Raw genomic sequence first — 22001 nt, forward strand, 5'->3', positions numbered from 1 at the left:
AAATAAACAAAGAAAAATCGCAAAAATTCAATTTTGTCTCTAACACGGAGTCCTTTTTTGGTAAGAGGAAACTAACCATTAAGTGTCCATTCCACTCAACAAAAATTACTCAGTTAGAGAGCAAGCTGTCAAATAAACAAAGGAAAAATTGAAAAAATTCAATTTTGTTTCTCACACGGAGTACTTTTTTGGTAAAAGGAAACTAAGCATTAAGTGACCACTCCACTCAACAAAAAGTTCTTCGTGAGAGAGCGAGCTGTCAAATAAACAAAGAAAAAATTAAAAAAATTCAATTTCGTCTCTCACATGGAGTACTTTTTTGGTAAGAGGAAACTAAGTATTAGATACGAAAGTGGGATTTTTACGTGGGCAATGCAGTAAGTCCATTCCCTCTGCAGCCTTTTATTTTATCTACTTTGCCGACCGTTAGATCTGTGATTGTTAACGATTTGGTCAACTAATAGATTTCTTCTCGCGTAAATAGATGAAAATTCTACATGTATAGTGAGAAGCAGAATTGACGCGGATTACCTGTCACCCTCATTCACGATTATAGATCTGTTTCTTTCCATCATACTGTAAAAACGATTTTTGACAAGCCGAAAACTAACAAGAGCATCCACAGAGCCATAACTGCCATAACCTCAACGTCTTTGTGAACATTTCGCCAACAACAATTTTTTGGTCATGGTACTATGGATGACGTTTTTACAGCTGAAATAATCGTGGAACAGACCCTATAAGGAAGCGTTGAAATTTATTATTTCACATTCTGTTCGATCGAATGGAATAACCGAGCGAAGACAATAAGAAATTCTAACAAGAGGGAAATTTTGCAACTATATCAGAGAGTCGCGAATAGTTTGAGTGTGAATTTCCTATTTTCTTCCGTATGTGAACACAACGTTCTTCATATGTGCGATTTGTGACTACCCGTTTTTCTCCACGTACAAAGGTGACAGTTCTGTCAATTCTAGAGAACTTAGCGATCAAAATGGATTTTTCATGTTCATTTAGGTAGTATTTAGGCTTTTGGGACTGTTGGGATGGACTCATGTCAGTTTCTAAAATTTCGTCTTTTGATTTCAGTGATAAACTCTCTAAATGACTGTCTTTTTTTAAAATCTCTTATTTCTCCAACTCTCCCATTTCTCCAACTTCTCTCATTTCTCCATAACGAATATATAGAGAAATGAGAGAAATAAAAGAAATAAGAAATTTAGAAAAAGATGGTCATTTAGAGAGTTCATCACAGTAAACTGAATTTCAAATTACCTGAAAATCCCGTCCAAACACAGGCAAAGGAACACTAGTGATACTTGACCTCTTATGGAACGTTTCTTTTGCCTGTTCTTGGAGTGCGTTGATTTAAGCCATGACAGATGTCAACTTTCTATGAAAAAGTAAAGATCTGCGAGTTTTCATCTCATTTTTCCATATATTTATGAATAAAGATCTTTGCTAACGCTGCGTCATTTTCACAAAAAGAAATGTATCTTTCGGTTCACTTTTTCATCGACTCGTTCACTTGAAATTCACTACTTCCGGCGTGAATAGTGCAGGGACTATTTTTGAGAAATCAGATTTCTCAAAATTCTTTAAAATTTCTCAAATTTTTTAACACTATAAATCATGTTTTAACAATGTAATTCTATATGCAGACAGACATAAAAGTAACCAGAGAATTCGTACAGTCCTTCGATATTCTGTTTTCGAGGATTTATCAAAACTAGCTGTTTAAATCTGTTCCAAAAACATTTAATATATTATCAACATCGTTAGACAGTAAACAAAGTTAATTTTCCTAAATTTTATTCAGAAAAACAAGAAAAATATTTTGTAAAATTTTGAGAAATTTAAAGAAATGTTTCTCAAAATTCATAAAAATTCTCAAAATTCTCAATAAATTTCTCAAAAATAGTCCCTGGAATAGTGCCAATAGAAAAAAATCTGTTCTAAGTTCGTGGTAGCACCACTAGAAAGACCTTTTGCACTCAAAAAGAAGTTCTTTGTTGAAATCCTCAAACTCGTTGAACCCGTTTAAATTTTAAGAATATAATAGAAAATCAATAGAAAATCGAGTAAAAATGCTTGAGAATCATTTCAAATCGACATAAAAAAATCCTTAAATTTAAGAAATATCGTCAGATAATCATGCATTTTGAGTGCAAACCACCCCTCGCCGATTTCACCACACATTCTTCTATAAAATCATCATTAGCCATAATTCAAATGTATTTCAAATCGTTAACGGTCAAACCAAGCCTGCCGCGTCATCTATGCACCAAACATAAAAAGACAATTATTTTCCGTCATAAAATCCGTTTTATTGCAGTTCATTTTTGGCAATATGGCTACCGTTCATTGCGATGAACATTAGAAAAATAAATGACGGGAAAAAAGATTTGTTTGTGACTTTAAATCGCATTAATCGAGTGTTTGATCGCATTTTAATCAATTATTCGCCGAAAAATGTGTTGGACTGAACGAAGTGCATGTAATCGCAGTCGATATTTGACGAAAAATTTCCATAAAACGCTGAAAACCTTTTAAATCGAAAAGACGCGTACACCAACAAGCCAATTTTTCGATGAACATTTTATTGGACTTTCTCGAGTTCCAAAGTTACGTTTTCTTTTCGCGCAATTTTATGCAATCGATCACAATCACATAAACGTGAACAAAATATTCGATTATTTGAACAGTTGAATTGTTACGCGGCATTTATTTGGACGCAAAAAAGACGGTGGTTGTGTATATGGTGTAATTACTGTGCGTTCTACATTCAGTTTGTATTTTTATCCATCATTTTGTTGATTCGGTGACTGTGCAAACGTTCAACGAACGAAAATGTTTTACGCTCACATCGTACTCGCCAAGAAAGGCCCATTCGCGAGGATTTGGTTGGCAGCCCATTGGGATAAGAAGCTAACAAAGGCACATGTTTTCGAGACAAATATCGAACAGAGTGTCGAGGGCATTATGCAACCAAAAGTCAAATTGGCGCTACGAACATCAGGTCATCTACTGCTCGGTGTTGTCCGAATTTATTCCAGAAAAGCCAAATATTTACTCGCTGACTGCAATGAAGCATTCGTCAAGATCAAGGTATGTTTTCGTAGGCGATGTTGTTGTTGTTGTTGTTATTGTTGTTCAACTTTTTGATTGTTTTAGATGGCATTCCGACCTGGTATGGTCGACTTGCCCGAGGAGCACCGAGAAGCTGCAGTTAATGCAATCACACTTCCCGAAGTCTTTCATGACTTCGACACCGCTTTGCCTGAATTAAAGTAAATATTTTGTTGCCACGACCCAGTAACGGCGTCCGGTATAACCATCCTTGTCTTTCAGTGATGTGGACATTGAAGCCCAATTTTCGATAAATCAATCGCGCGCAGACGAGATCACAATGCGTGAAGAGTATGGCAGTTTACCGATGTCGATACACGATGACGGCTTTGGCGATATGGGATTCGATGCTGACGAGGCCGATTTCATACGGGACGATCCAAATATTGACGTTAGTTGAGCCCGGAGAACCACGAACTGTTCCCTTTAACACACAATTTTGTTCCACAATTTTCCAGGAAAATCTGATGAGTCAGGACATGGATCGATCCAACAAACACATGAACAGTGAACCGATGCCGGGAACGTCAAGGTCGTTACTTGAATTGCAAGACAATGAAGGATTTGGAGACGATTTTGGACGTAAGTTCGCGTTGATTTTGCTCAATTCGATCGAATTCTAATCAAATTGATCGACACAGAACCGGCTGCCGGCCTATTCGAAGGTGATCTATTCGCTGATGCTCCGTTGGAACGGCGGAACAGTATTCCATCAGCTATGGAGGATAAAGATTCCGATGATGACATGGACGGAGGTTGGGTTGGTGGAGCTCCGTCAACACCACCAAGGTTAAATTTTACCAGATCAGTTGGACGGGCACGACGTTTCTAAACAATTTTTTTATTAGTTCGCCCGCCTTATCACGACCACCGTCAGCGGCAGCTAATATCGAGAATGCTGATGTGATAATGCCACCCGGTGGTACATCGCATGATGCTGCCGGAAATGCTGCAAATGTGAACGAGAACGCCGAAGACGATGGCAATTTCAATGAGCAAACAACGCTGCTGAACAATGAAGAGGAGAGTTTTGCCTTAGCACCAGTTGATGCGTCAGCTCTGAAGGGTGTGACGAAGGCAAAACGGAAACGGAAATTGATTGTCGACGAGGTGAAGAATATATCCGGCGAAGAGATGAAGAGTCAATTAGCTAACACATCGGACATAATCACAACATTGGATCTGGCACCACCCACAAAAAGGTTCGGTTCATTCGGCTACCACAGTCTGTAATTTCGCCTGTTTCACACTAACGACCTATCCGATTTCAGATTAATGTACTGGAAGGACACGGGGGGCGTGGAAAAAGTATTTACCCTCTGCACAAGAGACATTAAGGCAACTGTACTATTTAAGGTGAGTGCCGATGGCTTGACCGTACACAATAACAATTTGCTGACCAATTCCCTTTCGTAGAATAATCAACGGCATTTTGTATCAAAATCGATGGGAGTCGAAGATTTCTCAATATTGGGACCGGCTGATGTTTTAGCCCTCGAACAGCATCACGCCGAACAGGATGCAAATATCATAAACAAGCGTGGCCGTAAGCGAAAGTGTCCCACAACTCAGGAAGCAGCCGAATACAGTTTGGATCCCGGACCAGCGGCAGCCGGTCAAGACAGTGAGTCATCCGTATTGCCAATGCTGGAGAGCAGTTCACGATTCGATCTGATGCCACCGCCGCCGGCAACGCCTTGTTTTTCGGATATCGGCACGCCCAGTCAGTCCGGAATGCATTCACTTCCGAATATTCCAATGACGCCCGGCAATCTGACTCACGGTGGCATTACACCATCCGGTTTACTGCATCACGGCGGCATGACACCGATGAATCTGCAACATGGCGGTATGACACCAATGCATGGTGGCATGACACCGGCTGGTCTGCACAGCGATTTTCACAGTGATTTGGGCCATCCGGCATTCACACCGGCTGGACTCGATCACGGCGGTCTGACACCACATCATGGCATCGAAAATCTGGACTCGATACCGAATCTGCCGAATTTGCCTCCGGATCAAGTGTCGTCGATTCTGAATGGAACGGGAATGGACAACATGGGCTATTCGAATATGGGATATGACGACGGGGGACATCACACACCGCAGTCGGGCTTGTCGGAACGGATTGCTGACGATTGGAATCATGATTACGAATATCCACCATCGGTCGGACCACATGTAAGTGCATGGAGCTTATATCCAGTGTGGGATGAGTATTAAAGTTCGTTTGGAACTCTTTCTTACAGCAACCGGGCGACGAACAATTGGAAGATGAAACGGACGAACAGTTCGAGGAGCGTGTTCTGAATAAACGGGCTGCACAAATGTTCTTGTCGGTTAAAGCCAGAATGCAGAAAGTGGACAGCCTTTATTTGTCGGAAATGACAACGAAAAATAATCGGAAACAGGTGAGTGGTCACCGTTTCGGGCGCTTGCGTCAGCAGAAACAAAATTTTATTTTTTTAAAAATTCTTCTCTTTGTTCACTCCACAGGCTGCACAGAAATTCTACTCACTCCTTGTGCTGAAAAAATTCCAAGCTCTTGACATCAAACAAGATACGGCTTACGGTGACATTCTGGTAACGAAGGGCATCATGTTCGATAATCCCAAGTTGTAAATTTTCAATTTTTTATCATTTCTTGCACGGAAATTTGTTCGCGTTGTTGTAGTGCGCGCACAATTTGTTAGAAATTTCCGACCGAATTTTTACTTTTTATCAAATTATGTCTGGCACGTTGAACAGTGCTCAATATCCATGAATGTTCCTTTGGAAGAGCTGCACCGCTAGGTGACATTATACGGAGCATTCCGATATTCAGATGGTTCAACGTTTCAGACCTTCATTGCTTTTATTTTAAATTTGAAACGAAACCGATGTGTCGAGGCATTGAACATCGCTAATAAATTTGACAGGAATCAAATTTATTTCTTTAAACGAACGACAATTCGTAACTTTTGACTGACCTGGAAAAGACGGAACTTAAGCGAGTAGTTGAAACAATCAAAAACCACAGCAAGCCTAATGATCATCTTCACAGAATACATAGATCAATACATCCTCAATGTTCTTGTTGCGTAGCATCCGAGACTGGTTGCACATCCTTAGAGACAGACTGCCTTACACAAGCCTCAGGGTTCGCTTCTTCTGGTCTCATCAACTCTACGATTAGGATCTGCCGTCATTGGATGCAAAGAGCCTCAGCAAGTTCTTATCAAAACCCATAGAAGCAAGGCAGGGAGTTGGTAACTTAGGATTTTTGATCTGTGCTTCTCTACCGAAATCCTCCCAAAACCTCAAATTCAATTTAATCTTCACCACCTGAGACGAAAGTGAAAACTCAGTGAAAATTCAATTTTCAAATTTCTTTCGTCATTTGGCCTTGGGTCATCACCACATTTTGATACCAATTTGATTTCTGTATGATGTAGACTGACTGAGGCTCTAAGGGTCCACGTACACTATCAGAACTGAGTGCAGGACTGATCATAAAACTTCGGGCGGTTGAAATTGAAAAATGTTTTGACCAGTGAGGTTTTTGATAAATTGCTTATTGAAGGTACGTGAATTCGCACCTTCCTGAGCGTGTTTTTTAAATATAAAAGGATCCATCCCAACCTGACTGTGCTTTTAAAACACAAAAAAGAAATCTTCGATTTCTTCTTTCCCCATTGGGAGTTGCGAGAAAACCGGAAAAGTAGGAAAATTTGCAGTTTTACTTGCGCGTTCTCGCCAAATCCGATTTTCTAAAAATTCAATATTTTATTTCGTCTCGTCAATACCTTTCATTGTGTGACATTTCGCACACCATTTTTGAGCGAAAACATCCTGAAAAACTAGTGAAAAACAGGCAAAACATGCTTATAACGTGTTCTATACTCCAAATGAAAGGTATTGCGAGACAAAACAAAATTTTTAATTTTTGGAAAGTCTGGTTCGTGCAACAGTGGTCATTGGCGAGAAAGCAAGCAAAGCTGCATATTTTCCTACTTTTACTGTTTTCCCTCACCTCCTTGCTAATGGAATGTGATTCATTTGTACATTTATTCCGTGCTTCGATGACCATCGCCTCGACCCATCGATGACAACAAAAATAGGAAATTCTATGAAATATTCAGTTGTTAGAGACGGAACGTCATTTGTATGCGAGGAGATCCCATCAAATCTTCACGTTCCAGATTATTTATGTTGTTGCGGGGTAAAGATTCAAAGAATAAATCAATTTTGTGTGAATCGCTAATTTTGGAAACCGGCCAGACGGAAAATTTGCGATTACCGCTATTGGCGGTAGTAAGAGTTGTGTTTCCAAAATGTGACCGATTCGCACCCAGATGATAAACGAGTAAATAAATCCAGTTAAAAATGTGTCGTTAGAAAACTTAATATATTTTTACAAAGACAAAACCGATAGGGAACTCAACAAAAGTGAAACGAAGCAAAAAATGTTTTTGAATTGTAACACGAACCAAAAAGCAAAAAAAAAAAAAAAAATTCATCAAGATGGTATGGACGCTACTTACTTACAATGTGGTTATACGACGCGTGGTCCAACTGTTGACCGGCAGCATGTATAATATTTACAACAACAAAAAATTCTAATTGTTTTCGATTTTTACTTAAAAACACAAAAACAAAATTTCTTTAAATGTAAATTACCAGAGAGACAAACAAAAAATAAATTTTTATTCGATTTTAAGGACAAAACACAACAAAATTTAAGAATTAGGTTTCGAACATTAGGCTAAACATTGTAATGCTGTTTATACTATATTTAACATAAAAATTAAGTTAAAATAAAAATGAATATTATGAATATTAACCGTGTGTCACATCGGTCATTGTCTACAAATTCAAAAAATTTTAAGAAACTTTTAGAAATTGCAGAATTTTCTAGAATTTCTAAACAAAAAAATCAACGAAATAGGCCCTGGTCCAACTTCATAATTTGGTGCAGTTGCAGTGTGTTTGGTGGTTGAAGCCAAAGTGTATAAATAAACCCTCAGCAGATCAGAGACATTACGACTTTTGGGTGAATTCATTTTTGTAATGTTGCCATCATCATATTTTCGTGTGCCGAATGTTGTTGCACCTGCTAAGTTTGAATGGAATCGGTTTCACCTCACTCACCACTAGCTGCAACTTGAAGCGAAACTAAATTCACCTGAAAGCAGAGGTCCAAGCGTAATCAAAGTATATAAACACTGAAGGTAGCACAAACACTTAGCGCATCACAAACTTTACGGAACCCAAGTTGTAAGTGAATATAAGATTTGTTATGTTGCTTGTTGCATCCATGACATTTGTCGTAATAATGTTGTTGGAACTGCGTTGTTAGTTTTGGTCAAGGTACCTTGGTTTTGGTATGTGTGTTGCAAACCCAATAATGCGAATGTGTCTTATGTCCCAGTGCAACGGTGTACAGACTGAATGACTCGTAGATCCTATTCCAAATACGATGGATTGGTGACTAGCCTAGATTTAGGCGAAGATATTGCTTACGCGTCTAACTTTCTTCAAAGCGTGTTTGAATCGTTTGAGGTATGATAAGGAAGTCACGTTAAGCCGGTGGTCTAGACTGTCAGTCTCTCAACGAACAAACATTTATTTTGATGTGAAGTCTCGCACCGTATTGGCCATTTTGTCAAAAAAATTTGGATTCCCTACGATGTGTGTAGATTTGAACGGAAGAGAGTCCGTTTCCAAGACAAGAACTAATAGACAGAGAGCAACGTCGAAACTGTATCAGATCACGCATTCCCCAAAAATGATTCGGTTTTCTGGTCTCGTTATTTGAAGATTATAATGTGGACATCTGAGTCCGTTTGCTCAATCAAGCAAACTTTCGCTTGGTCAGAGAATGTCTGATACCGGAAACTGAGTTACGGAACTAATTACTGAATGGTGAAAGATGTGCCAGCTCAGATCCTCTCAGCATTAAATAGCTAACAAACACACAGAAACGGAGAATCGATCAAAAGTGCGCCCGTCAATCCGACAAGCAAATAATTTAGACATTCAGTTTGGGAAGTGTTTCTGTTTATTGTATGAAGCAAAATTGACTTTAAACGGTTCTCCCAAATGAACGGAATTTTCAGACCACCTCTCCCAAAGGCTTGATAATGAGCTCGTGTATCTGTTGATTTAAAATGATAGAAGTCAGAATTGAGCTCAAAGTCGATGGGCAATCATTTTCCTGAGTTACCTGCACATGTGGCTTAGTTGCCAAAACATAGAGAACAGCCTGTGATACATCTTCACTGTCCAATAATGGCCAATTTTTCGCAGCCTCCATAATTTCCGGAGTACTTCCGATCATTTCAGTCCTCACACCACCCGGACTGATGCTCTAGAAATTTCCATTCATTTACATTTTGAATCACTAAAACTAACTCACGCAGACACTTTACCGTGACCTTGATTTTGGTTCCCTCTCTGTTGAACTCTTGTCTCAACACTTCCGTGATTGCCGTTACAGCGAATTTTGTTGGCGGGTAAATGTTCATCGAACCAATCGGAAGGTTGGGCACCTGATGCCCTCCAACACTGTTGATATGAATGACATGTCCATCAACATTTCGGCTTTTCATTGACTGGTAAGCTTCCCTGGTACACAACACAACACCCATTATGTTCGTATCGATTACTTCCCTAATCAGAGCCGTGTTATCTTTGTCGATAAGATTCATCTTTCGCATAAGTCCAGCGTTGTTTATAAGAACATCAACACCTCCAAATGTGTCGATGGTCCAGTTGAATGCACTCTTGATGTCATCTTCTTTCGTAATATCACACTTAATCGCATGCAAAGAACCGATGGTTGAATTCACTTTCGATTTTAGTTCTTCGACTCGTTCAACTCTTCGGGCTAATCCAACAACAATCATGCCAGCATTGGCTAAGTCAACGGCTATTGCAGCACCAATTCCCGAACTAGAACCGGTCACAATTGCTACTTTTCCCACCCAGCGATCCATTTTTTTTCGTTGTTGTTATTATGCAACAGCACTAAGAACTAGGTACTAATTGGTATAGAGACCAGTTTCGAGTATTCGTGTGAACCAAGTAAGAAAAAAATCGGCAAACACATTGAAACGTTATCATCATACAGTGAGCGAACAGTAGTAGTAAACGAATGATTTAACAAAACTAACGTGAGATTACGTCTTAAAGTACTTTACCGTAACGTGTAGCTGATCTACAGGTATTAGACTACGAATGCTTGTATGCAGTGAGCTGTTGAGATTTTATTACACTTTTTGTACTTAACACAGATGGAAATACGGACCTAGATCTTAATCTTTTAGGGATTAACAGTATGCGACCGAATCTTTATTTTCTTTTTTAGACCCGTACGAAGTACAAAGGGGCTCATAGGATTACGATGCCGTATGTAATTGATGGAATTCGAAGCAGACGGTAAAGGCAAAGTGTTTGCCTATGTTTATAGATAACGAATCCGCAATAAAAAATTTTTCTCTCCGTCCGTCACATCAATATCTTGAGTAAATCAATTCCGATTTCAATAAAAAAATCCCTGAAAGGTAGTCGAAATAGTGAGGCTAAGTTCGAAGCTGGGCATATTCGGGTCGGCCCTTCGAGAGTTAGGGCCACCTAAGTGATTTAAGGTCTTTTGGTGATATCTATGACAAAATAAACGATGGAAATGTAAATGACACGGCAAATAATAGGTATTGACAATACCAATCCAGGAAAAAAGTTTGTTTTAAATCGTGTGAGTGGACCGTGAGTTAGCGCCTTAGAAGTGAAAGGCTACTCGGCCCTATGTGTATTTTGCATATAACTCGAGCAAATTTGATCCGTTTTTCTATTTCTGTTCAATTTGAAAGGTAATCGAACACCGAATAGAATGTTTATGAATTTTTTTTTAATTTGGGCCCTTGGACTGAGGCCGCTACTCGTCCCTGAGTGTATTTTGCATAAAACTCGTGTAAATTACATCTGTTCTTCAGAATTTTGTTTCATCGAACACCGAATAGAATGTTGTTGAAAAAAAAAATAATTTTGGGTCCTTGGACTAAGGCTGCCACTAGGGCCCTATGGCTCGAGTAAATTTCATCCGTTTTTCCTAATTTTTGTTTCATTTGGAAGGTAATCGAAGATCGAATAGAATGTTGTTGAAGAATTTTTAAGTCCTCTGCCTGAGGCCGATACTAGGCCCTATGTGTATTTATACTCAATAAATTAAAATTTTAGGGCTATTTGAAATTTATGTTACATTATTGAACGGAACGTCGTACGGGGCTTCGTAATTGCGCTATGAGCAATTTCTAAGATGTACACATTTCATAATAATTTTACTTTAACTACATTTACGGGCGCAACAGGCTTACGGTCAAAGTTGGGCGACAGACGCAATAGATATACTGGTTCGTACGGGGCTCAGTCGCAGCAAACGCTCCGACGGTTCTGATGGCTCGTTTTTAAACAATTTTGTGATAAAATCAAAGTACCACGTGCGTTTTTGAGCAACAAACGTTGGTAACTGTCGTTTCGACAAGTATATATGTACAGGTTGTAAATCCGATCCGAAGGCGAGATGTTGTCGAAAAACAGTTGGTTTATAATAGTTTGCACCTGTCCCATTCAAAACACATTCCACATGGGAAAAAAACCCAAAATGGTCCACATATAATGGATCATTTTCGCAAGGGGTAATATGCTACGTGTGGATACGCTGAAAAACAGCTGAAGCAAATTCATGCAGAAATTTCACTGCCTTTGACTGTATGAAAAGTTCCTGTTGTCAGAATAAAATGCGGATAGATAAGTGCGAATAAATACGTAGAATGTTGAAGGAAATAAGGTCGAGATAACCGAACATATAAAGCAACGCACTTCAAGCATGGGTGATATTCTGAATATGGCACTGAAACTTGACAGTGTGTCACACAACTGTCAAACACTGGAAATAGTTATTTGTTTACTGAGGGGATAAAACAGCGCTTTTCATACGTGCATGTTGTTATTTTTCTCAACGAAACCAAAAAAAATCAATTCACCATACCATACCGTCTTTGAAAACATAACAAAGTGACAGTTCGAATGAGAAACGTTCCATTTTCTCACCACGGGAGAGGAAGTGCTGCACTAGAAATATCATTCGAGCAGTCGTCAAGAAAACACAATTTTCTCATGGCCTATTTAGGGGAGAAAATAAGGCAAAACAGAACGTGGTCATGAAAAAATCATACGAAATAGTACTTGGGCAGAAACTGGTTTGGCAGTTGTCGAGTATGATCACTTTTGCTTGAAGTTCGTTGATAAAAGCGTAAAGTCAACTTGTAAATCCCAACTTATAAGTCATAGGTCGCTACTTGTCCAGAAAAGTTTATGAGTAGTCACATATTTGTATGACTTACAATGTAAGTCCAAAGATCTAGTGATTAAGCATGAGTGAGTATTGAACTGACCTGGGTATATCTCGATAGTCCCAGAATACAACGAGAAAAAGCACATAAGAAACGTAAGAAATCCTTACAATTACCCATAGAGAAATGAAGTGAAGGAACCGGTGGATGAGGATATTTTTTTGTCCTTCTTGTTATTTGACCTCAGGAATGTAGTTCATCAACGCACTTCAAGCAAAAGTTTTTTTTATTTATTTTATTTACCAAAGTTACTTCCAACGGGTGTCATTCTTGATTTTACCTCGGTATCTTTCACGACAACTAACGAGTAACTTGAAGCTGAAATTCTTCAAATCAAATTGGATCTCAGTATTGCTCTACGGCTGCAAAACTTGTAAAATGACATCGACAATCGAGAACAAAACACAAGTATTCGTCAATCGATGCCTTAGAAGAATCCTGAGAATACGCTGGCCAGAAAAGATTTCAAACATCGACTTGTGGAACCAAACCAACTTCGAGAAAATTGAAAGTGATGATCAAACGTCGGAAATGGAATTGGATCGGCCACACAATCCGACGCCCTGCGAGAAGCATCCACAAAAACCGGAACCCACAGCAAAAAAGGGGCAGGCCTAAAATCACGTGGAAAGCGAGGAAAGCCGGGAAAGAATGGACGGAAGTCAGGGCGCTCGCACCAAACCGAATTCGATGGCGGCAATTTGGCGACAGTGTTGAAGAATTACAAATTAGTTGTTGTTTCAAATTACAGATGGCGCTATTATATCACGTTCTGTTGTGAAAGAGCTGTCACCACTCACACAAAAAGTTTCATCCTTGCCGTACTGTCAGTATCAGCTAAGAATCAAACCACATCGAAACTTTTTGTCGTGAAGTGACAGTTTTGACATTGACATTTTTGACGTTGTCATTATTGTCATCTGAAAATTTTTGTCATAACCTCAATTGAAAACGTGAACTGAACACAAAACTTGTCTTTAAACAATTAATTTTGAATAATATTACAGTGTTATCGTATCCTTATTGTAATATTTACGATAATACTGTAATATTATTCAAAATTAATTATTTTAAGACAAGTTTTATGTTCAGTTCACGTTTTAAATTGAGGTTATGACGAAATTTTTCAGATGTCAAAAATGACAACGTCAAAAATGTCAATGTCAAAACTGTCACTTCACGACAAAAAGTTTCGATGTGGTTTGACTCTAAGTTCGACAATATTTTTGTCAAATTTGTTTTCCATTCAACTGTACGTCCAGTGCGTTGACGCAATAGCACAATAAATCTCTAAAATTTGTATTATCCGATAATCGTCGTGCAATGGCAGCCTGTACACCACAGGTAAACTTTTATCGTCCAACATTTCTAACCTAAATTCTCAAACTGGACGATGAAATAATCTCGTTGCTCATTGCAGGGACCACAACTGCTAAATGGCTTTAAAGTAGCTTCGAAAATCGATACCGGCATCGGAAGACAACTACCCGAAGCATATCGAAAATTCTACCTGGAATGGCGAAAGACCGCACCGACACCGGTTCACTACATACCGAAGGAGGGAAAATGGGAACGAGACCAGAATGGCATCACGAAGCCGGTTCAAAATGTGCCTATACCAGTGTTCTATCCGACAAACAGTCACTACGGCATCTGGGGCGGAGAAGGTGTGGTGAAAGGGTTCCAGAAACGACAGCCGACCAAAAAGAGAGTTCCGCATTATTGGGTGCCGGCGCTGCGTAGAACCGTTTTGCGAAGTGTCATTTTAAATAAGAATTTCTCAACGGTTGTCACAACACGAACGATGGATTTGGTGCATGAAAATCATGGCTTTGACCATTATCTGCTGAAGGTGTGTGTAACCGACGGACCATGGTCGGAATCGAGAGATTCAAAACGATTTTCTGTCTGTTTCAGACGCCCGCATGCGATCTTAACTCCGGTCTAGCGTTCCAAATTAAGCGAGATATGCTGAAAGCGTTGCAGGATAATTGCCCCGATGTGGATGCGAAAGCAAGGCCGGATATTCTGAGCGAATATTCGAAATATGCGGAACAGGTGAGCACAAATCGAATCTCCGTTCGTCGCTGAACCCATCGAGTGAACGTAATTCTATTGACAGTATACGCCCGAAGAGATTGAATGGTATGGCTACACATTTGAACAGGCTGTGAAGAAGTTCAACAGACAAAAGTCCAACGAAAGGGAGGCCCAGAAGATCCCGTACAAAATCATATTCAGGCAAAGACTGATCGAACAGCTGAAAGAAGCTGGCATTGCCGAAGCGCAAGACGGATCCAGTGCAGATAGTAAACAGATCGGGTAAGAATAGTTCGGTTGATAGTCTGTGGCAGCCAATATGGACTTTCCTAATCTTTTGGCTTGCATCTGATTTACAGAGAAACGTCGTCGTGGCTGTCGAAAATGAATCCATTTGGCAAACGGCCGGAAACATAGGAAACCAACGTAACATCCATCTCATCCATATAATGTAGACAAGCGAACCGCAGAAAGTAGTTGAATTAAAGAAATTGCCGCAATCGAGTCGGTACAACCATTTAATGTAACACTGTGTTTCCTAGTGGTAGTCGCGCTTATCGACTCTTGATCGAAGTAATTTCTAGCTGCAGTTTTTTCCAATCTCGACAGTGTCTTGAGAGTGTTAAGAATTCGTTGCCTCACCATGGGGACATGAACGCAGGATCTTTTGTTTCCCGTACTTCACTTTGCATGGATATGGGCGATGCCTTTTTCTATGAATGTGGGGCAATGAACGGCTTTTACAAATTTTCTTCCTACAACGCCAGGAGGACTAGTGCTGCCCCATGCAGATCCTTATCATAATGTCTGACGATGTTAAATTTGAGGCTGGTGAAACGAGGCCGACAGTCTCACATGCCAATTAACTGATACATTTCTATGATGTCGTCCAGAGCTGCTAGAGCTAGAACCAACTTCTTGCCCGCAATTTTACACAATCCTTACTGGTTCTCGTTCTTTAAAGTTAAGGGTTAGCCTGGTTTGCCGACACAGTCTATGTCGTCAGTAAGTCTCTTTGTTCGACAGCTTGTTTAGTTAGCTAGAACGGTCCATCTCATATGCAGAACGTCTAAAATGTCGTAGGTGAACGATGAATGTATTGCCTAAGAAAACGAGCCGTCAGAACAGTCGGAGCGTTTGCTGCGACTGAGCCCCGTACAAACCCGTACATCTATTGCGCACGTGACCCTACTTCGTCCGTCGCCCTACTCTTACCGTAAGCCTATTGCGCCCGTAAACGTCGTAAAATTCTTATGCAATGTGTACGTCTTAAAAATTGCGCATAGGGGCCGTTCATAAATTACGTAACGCAAAAATTGATAATTTTCAGACCCCCCCCCCCGGGTCTGTAACGCTAAAATGTATGGAACTTTAAAAAAAATGTATGGACCGTAACGCCAGGTCAACACCCCCCCCCCCCCCCCCGGGTATTTGCGTTACGTAATTTATGAACGGCCCCATAGCGCAATTACGAAGCCCCGTACGACGTTCCTTTTAAAAGTAACACAAACTACACTTCCCACTGATCAGTGATTTTGGAATTATCATTTTCACCTATTTATATTGATTTTACAAAAATCCAAAATGGCGGCCGACGGCCATTTTGTTAGGAGGTGGAAAGTACAACGGCTGCTTTACATTCACTAGTACCTTTCAAACAAAAAAAAAATTCATGAAATTCGGTTAAATTTTACTCGAGATATTAACAATAAACCACCTTCACTGTACGGCCGAGTAGCCACATATAAGCTCACTCCAATAGACCTAGCTCACGCTCCGGTAAACCGAATTTCATAAACTTTTTTTTCCCTGATTGGTACGGTCAATACCTATCTAATAAATCAAAATCCATCTAAATCCGTTCAAATTTGACTAACCTACAAGCAAAAACGGATTGCCGCCCTGTACCTAGTTCACACCAAGGGGTCTAACTCACGAGTCGGTCATCCAATTTCATAAACTTTTTTTTCCCTGATTGGTACGGTCAATACCTATCTAATAAATCAAAATCCATCTAAATCCGTTCAAATTTGACTAACCTACAAGCAAAAACGGATTGCCGCCCTGTACCTAGTTCACACCAAGGGGTCTAACTCACGAGTCGGTCATCCAATTTCCATAAACTTTTTTTTTGTGGATAGGTATTGTAAATACCTTTCATTTGATGTATCACTTACAAGTGTAGCCTTTAAATGGCCTGAGAAATCTTTGGAAAAAGTTAAAGCACTTATGGGGCCCCAGCTTTGGAGGGGTCGGCCCAAAATCGCCCATCTTCGAACTTAGCCTCACTATTTCAACTACCTTTCAGGGAAAAAAAAAATTTTGAAATCGGATTTGATTTACTCAAGATATCGACGTGACAGACGGACAGACGGACAGACAAAATTTTTATTGCGGATTCGTTATCTATGAACATAGGCAAACACTTTGCCCTTACCGTCTGCTTCGAATTCCATCAATTACACACGGCATCGTAATCCTATGAGCCCCTTTGCACTTCGTACGGGGCTAACAATCTGTTCACTCACGTCCTTTTAGCAGTAGATTCACTCGATCTAATTCGTCTTTTATGACTAAAGTTAGGAAACCACTTTTCCAGTTTCAAAAAATTCACCTCGGAACATTTGACATAGAGATGGCGCTGATGAACCTAACAGGTTGGTATAAAATGTTAAGGGGGAGATCACTTCGAAGCTGTCAAAAGATGTCATTTTTTGAGAATATTTTTGTTTACAATTCATTTTTATTGGAATCATACAGAGTTAGTTGACCTTTTAGGTCAAAGTGAAGATTATAATTTGTTGATTAAGCTGGAAGAGGAGGTCATACTCTCAACGGAAGATCGAAACACACATGCCTTATAGTTTTAGACACTTTTGAGACAATTATCAAAATTCTACAACCACCAGATCACTAGAATGTCATCTACCGGTTAGTTCTGCCGACCATGGTCTATGACCATTTTTCCGATTAGAAATGTTTTGCTGAAAGATGTGTCCTTTCAGAAGTTGCCTCCGCTTATTTACACGGAATACACATAGACATTCCAAACGATCCACCACCCTATAATGAAGTCATGAAAATGAGTCACCCGCCCACCGCACCTCCATTGGAAGCGAGGATGCAAGAAATACCGTTTTCAAGTATATTCGGTGTGGCGACGCACGTTCAATTTGAACATAATGCTTCATCCGTCGGTACAGTTTAGTGTGCCTCCATAAGGAGATCTTGTGATGGTGAATGTGCTCGTCGACTGAACCAGAATTTTAGTGTCGCCTGGCACATTTGAAAATCGCACTCGAATAGACATCGGCTAAATAAGTTCCTTCCTCAGGTTCATTTTTGATCCGTGATTTGGACGGATCACTGCAAGCAAAAGGAGACACAACCAGTCATCATATCGTTGTACAAAATGTAAATGGAACGGAGATGTTAAAGATCATCGAGCGATCGATAGATCAAGTAAATGTAAGGAAACTTTCGTTTTGATCTTATCGATTGATCACTGATCTCGAAATCTCATTCCAGAGAGCTCACGTTCATACATATGCTGTGGTCCATAATCATACCGGCATCGGTACGATAAAAGTGACCTAGAGTAGTTCATCTGCACGCACATCACTGCAAATTCTTCGCGGAAACGGTATACCAATTACTGTGAACTCGTTGAGAGTCGGTGACTATGCAGTAAGTTGTGACTAGACTAACGTTGATGTCGTAAACGCATGCTGAGTGAACGTTGCCTCTAAAACCGATTCAAGACAAAAATCGTAGAGGTAGCACTCGTCCTTCCTCAAAATGTTGAATCAATTGACATGAGGTGTCCTCATTGAGGACACATTATTGTGCGGTCCATGAAGCTGAACTGAAAATTGATTTTTTGTTGCTGAGAATCAAATTTTGGTAAGTCAAGCCTTGATATCATGATATCCCGTTGAAGTTGCGACAATAAGAGTGTCGATAAAACCAAAACCTTCAATGCAGTTGATTGGACACCGAAAGTTTCGCCACTCGATTTAAGCTTGTAACAGGCCCGGACTGGCTCTATGGGCACTCGGGCGTTGTCCGAAAGCTTTTTTATCTGACAATTTTGGTCATTCACGCCCGACTTTTGGCTTTTGAGTAGCCAGTCCGGACCGGAAGTTTGTAAACAGAAACTGTTCTTAAGACTTCTTGTTCATCACAAAAGAGTATCCGCCTCCAATTCAATTGATCGACTGTTTCTATCTGCAGATATTTCGCAATAAATCGTCGCCCACCCCAATGTGTAACATTCAAATGCCCAATGTCGAAGCCACCACTGATGATATGACCGAATTCAATGTAAAAATAATATTTCATCCACACACTGGGATCACTGAGGAGGAACAACTGCTATGCACAGCAGCTGCCATTGCATTTGTAATAAGGAGGCAGTTCGCTTTTCTAATTTTCTAAGTTTTAAACTTTTTGGCAAACTTTTTCCAGAAAACTACAATGAAGCAAAAAGTGGCTGATGACGACAGATACGTCGGGACCGTATTTTGTATTCTCACTTTTCTTGGGATAGTGGCGCTGCTTATCATAGTTATGCGTTAACGAAGCGCCCGTGACGCAAGTCCCATTGCAAGTAAAAAATTCACAGTCATGTCGTACACTACTTGCGTGTACTATTTACAGCAAGTTTTTAAATTCTCCCCTTTTGTTCAAAACAATTTTTAAATGGATTGGGTGACAAGGTATTGAGGCATAACCTTTCGTTACTTTGTAGCCTTGTTCCATAATTAAAAAGAAAGTTTGTGGCTTCTACCTTCCTGTAGACATTTATGACAGAATATGACCAATGCTCTTGACGTCCCCGTAGATTACCATTCAAGAACGGACCTTTCTTTACACTTTTTCCCTACGGCGTGCGTACATTGACGTACGTGGACCAATCTTGACATTAGCGTAATGCGCGTTTTTTCCAACGATGTATCAGGATTCCTGATTCAGGAAGTATGTAACGTACAGGGACTTGCGTCACATTTTACACTCTTTAAATTCCTGGTAAATCATGGCTGTGAGCATTGTAAAGGTCAACGGCAATGCAAGTTACCAAAATGGAGACGATTAAGTGACCTACCGAGATTACCGAGATTTGTTACAAAATAAAATGCATTTATTGACACACACACAACCGCTAAGAATTTTATTTTCACAATTCCATTTAATTTGAACGAATTAAACAGCCTCGCTTCATCGAGGCTGTTTAGAACGAATCCGTCGATTCATCGAAACAAAATCGAGGACTGAAAACAGGAGTTTGTGAATGTGACATCATTTATAACTGTTGGATTGAAGAGTTTAATGAGAAGCTAACGTCCATACGACAGGACCAGTACCGATTTTCGGGAAATGTATTCTTGAAAAATTTGACTCTCTCGAAATTTTCAACATAAAATAATTTTGGAAATAGGCCCTGCGCCCTGCTAAGAATTTCATCCATATTTCTCGAATAAAAGGGTCCAGTCACAGCACTGTAGCTAGTACTAACACTAAATTGACAAGTGTCAAATTTGGAGGCTTTAAGTCTCAAAACACACGAGGCATCGAAAACGTGTTTCGACCAAAATTTTCTTTGTTCTTTGATGTTTAACGAAGCTATAACAAATAGAATTTTGATTGAAACGCGTTTTTGATGCCTCCGTGCGTTTTGAGCTTTAGTGATAACTATAGATCACTAAAATGACCGCTGGCGTGACGATCGACGGTTCGGTTTTGTGTGCAAACTAATGACAACCAACTTTACTTCTAACGGAATTCCCCGTATTTAGCAAGGTTCTGAAAGAACCAGGTTAAGACACCTACGAAGGCGGGTGACACCGACATCTATAAACGCACTCAGTACAGATTGTTTGTGAAATCAACTTGAAGAAAATGTTTTCTAGGAAAATTCGGAATTTTGGTTTTGTTACGTTGCCTTTTTCATATAAACTTCGTATCCGCTGAGCTCAATTTGTGTGTCACCGCCTTCGTGATCAACTCAGAGTTGTCTTAACCTGGTTCTTTCAGAACCTTGGTATTTAGTTCATTTACATTCATTTCAAAGAATTGGACGCACTCATTTATTCATTACTATGTGAAATTGTGAAGTTGGTTTCAATTAGTTTGCACACTTTTCCCCACCATTCCTCACGTTTCCGTCATCAGTTTCACCAAACGAAGAGATCTATAAGAGCTGCCGCTTAGGTTTGTTTGTGTTGTATGTTATATATAAGTTCCAAGTAACTGTAAACACGAAGTTTCACCGGCCGAGCGAACACGACTTCATTCACAGAGATCGGTTTCATATAAATATTAATTCGTGTCGCCTTGGAACTGAGCTTTACCAACGCGAAAGAGACCTAATTCAATTTTTCATTTTGTTCGTCTGTCAAATTTTACAGTATACCCAAAGAAAAATTTTAATTAGGTTTTTTTCAAGGTAAATATAGTGAGGAGGTAATGCCATATATAACCGAATCAGATGTGCGGTGGCACGAAGCCATCTGTATCTCACAACTGAAAATATTTTTGTGAAATACAAGTAAATCGTAGTCAACCATTTTAAAAAAAGATGTCATTGGCATCGAACTTATGTGCTAGGCCGCGCGTCTGAGTGGCATTACCTCCTCACTATATTTACCTTGGTTTTTTTCGCGTCGCGATGTGTAGCTGCAGTAACATTACAAAACAAGACGCTGTAAATTAAATTCCACCCGGAACTTGTCGCTACAAATAAAAATATTTCGCAGGTGGCTGTTCATTTCATTTATAAAATTCTGTAAATTCAAAAAAATAAAGTGCAGTATCAAGAAATGGTTCTATCGAGTATTGATAGTTATTTGTTATTCAAGAGGACAAAATAGGAAATTCTCTGGGTCAATGGACCACTAAAATGTTTGGCGGTGGACCAGTATCACTTTCGACCGAGAGAAATCGACCACCCCTAATGTAAAGGTAAAATAGATCATCTTCAACATACGGTACTTTCACACATAACCTCACTTAAGGTTCGTTAAATGTTTCGTTCATTCATTCATTTGCATGAGATTTTTTTAACGTGGATGGCATTTCTTATCGTGTATGGCATTTCTTATCGTGTATGGCATTTCAAACGGCCTTGAAGATGATCTATTTGCGGCGAACGCAAAATGGACGTAAGGCACTAGTCTCGTTGTTATTTCTCTCATATAGATTGTGGAAATTGTTATCGTCACTACCGCAAAAATCAGTGATGGCACCGCATTCGAGTCGGTCTTTTGAGATACGAAATTTAAAAATCAAAATCATTTGTTAGGAAATTAAATTTGTCAGTCAAGATGGCTTCCAATATGGCCTCCAGAATATCTGAGAATATGCTTAGCTCGGATAAATTGTATCAGATATGGGCGTGTGATAGCTCAAACCTTTTAGAAATGAATAATTTATCACAAT

The 22001-nt window shown here is 39.6% G+C and overlaps 3 protein-coding genes and 1 long non-coding RNA gene across 5 annotated transcripts; 3 read left to right on the top strand and 1 right to left on the bottom strand.

Annotated features, from left to right (window-relative positions):
• The first annotated feature begins 2338 nt into the window (after positions 1-2338).
• On the top strand, positions 2339-5940 carry LOC119075316 (double-strand-break repair protein rad21 homolog). Its single transcript, XM_037181736.1, has 10 exons — positions 2339-3108; positions 3175-3290; positions 3352-3520; positions 3588-3711; positions 3771-3918; positions 3978-4331; positions 4401-4485; positions 4546-5313; positions 5382-5543; positions 5629-5940. Exons 1-10 carry the CDS (start codon positions 2851-2853, stop codon positions 5752-5754), a joined length of 2310 nt encoding a protein of 769 aa, XP_037037631.1. The 5' UTR covers positions 2339-2850; the 3' UTR covers positions 5755-5940.
• Positions 5941-9165: 3225 nt separating this feature from the next.
• On the bottom strand, positions 9166-10147 carry LOC119075347 (farnesol dehydrogenase-like). Its single transcript, XM_037181777.1, has 3 exons — positions 9543-10147; positions 9338-9481; positions 9166-9268 (listed from the first exon to the last, which is right to left on the bottom strand). Exons 1-3 carry the CDS (start codon positions 10107-10109, stop codon positions 9227-9229), a joined length of 753 nt encoding a protein of 250 aa, XP_037037672.1. The 5' UTR covers positions 10110-10147; the 3' UTR covers positions 9166-9226.
• Positions 10148-13312: 3165 nt separating this feature from the next.
• Positions 13313-15082, top strand: LOC119075344 (39S ribosomal protein L28, mitochondrial). The gene is made up of 6 exons (XM_037181774.1): positions 13313-13361; positions 13733-13868; positions 13945-14376; positions 14442-14582; positions 14647-14846; positions 14924-15082. Exons 2-6 carry the CDS (start codon positions 13848-13850, stop codon positions 14979-14981), a joined length of 852 nt encoding a protein of 283 aa, XP_037037669.1. The 5' UTR covers positions 13313-13361; positions 13733-13847; the 3' UTR covers positions 14982-15082.
• A 2180-nt stretch (positions 15083-17262) lies between these two features.
• LOC119075363 lies at positions 17263-19719 on the top strand. Of its 2 annotated transcripts, none has more exons than XR_005087373.1 (6): positions 17263-17495; positions 17570-17761; positions 17899-18032; positions 18093-18467; positions 18798-18965; positions 19032-19719. It is a non-coding gene; the product is annotated as an uncharacterized LOC119075363 (long non-coding RNA). The 2 variants fall into 2 exon arrangements; XR_005087372.1 differs by having other exon boundaries at positions 17268-17495; positions 18093-18251.
• The last annotated feature ends 2282 nt before the right edge of the window (positions 19720-22001 follow it).

This window comes from Bradysia coprophila, unplaced genomic scaffold (genome assembly GCF_014529535.1).
Source record: "Bradysia coprophila strain Holo2 unplaced genomic scaffold, BU_Bcop_v1 contig_200, whole genome shotgun sequence".
NCBI lineage: Eukaryota > Metazoa > Arthropoda > Insecta > Diptera > Sciaridae > Bradysia > Bradysia coprophila.

Excerpts from the sequence above, each read along its gene's own strand:
- LOC119075316 (XM_037181736.1), top strand. The coding sequence starts at position 2,851 with ATGTTTTACGCTCACATCGTACTCGCCAAGAAAGGCCCATTCGCGAGG. Across the intron at positions 3,291-3,351 it reads ACCGCTTTGCCTGAATTAAA|TGATGTGGACATTGAAGCCC; the intron begins GTAAATATTTTG and ends CTTGTCTTTCAG. Across the intron at positions 3,919-3,977 it reads GCTCCGTCAACACCACCAAG|TTCGCCCGCCTTATCACGAC; the intron begins GTTAAATTTTAC and ends TTTTTTTATTAG.
- LOC119075347 (XM_037181777.1), bottom strand. The coding sequence starts at position 10,109 with ATGGATCGCTGGGTGGGAAAAGTAGCAATTGTGACCGGTTCTAGTTCG. Across the intron at positions 9,482-9,542 it reads GAACCAAAATCAAGGTCACG|AGCATCAGTCCGGGTGGTGT; the intron begins GTAAAGTGTCTG and ends GGAAATTTCTAG. Across the intron at positions 9,269-9,337 it reads CAACTAAGCCACATGTGCAG|ATACACGAGCTCATTATCAA; the intron begins GTAACTCAGGAA and ends TTAAATCAACAG.
- LOC119075344 (XM_037181774.1), top strand. The coding sequence starts at position 13,848 with ATGGCAGCCTGTACACCACAG. Across the intron at positions 13,869-13,944 it reads TGGCAGCCTGTACACCACAG|GGACCACAACTGCTAAATGG; the intron begins GTAAACTTTTAT and ends TGCTCATTGCAG. Across the intron at positions 14,583-14,646 it reads ATTCGAAATATGCGGAACAG|TATACGCCCGAAGAGATTGA; the intron begins GTGAGCACAAAT and ends TTCTATTGACAG.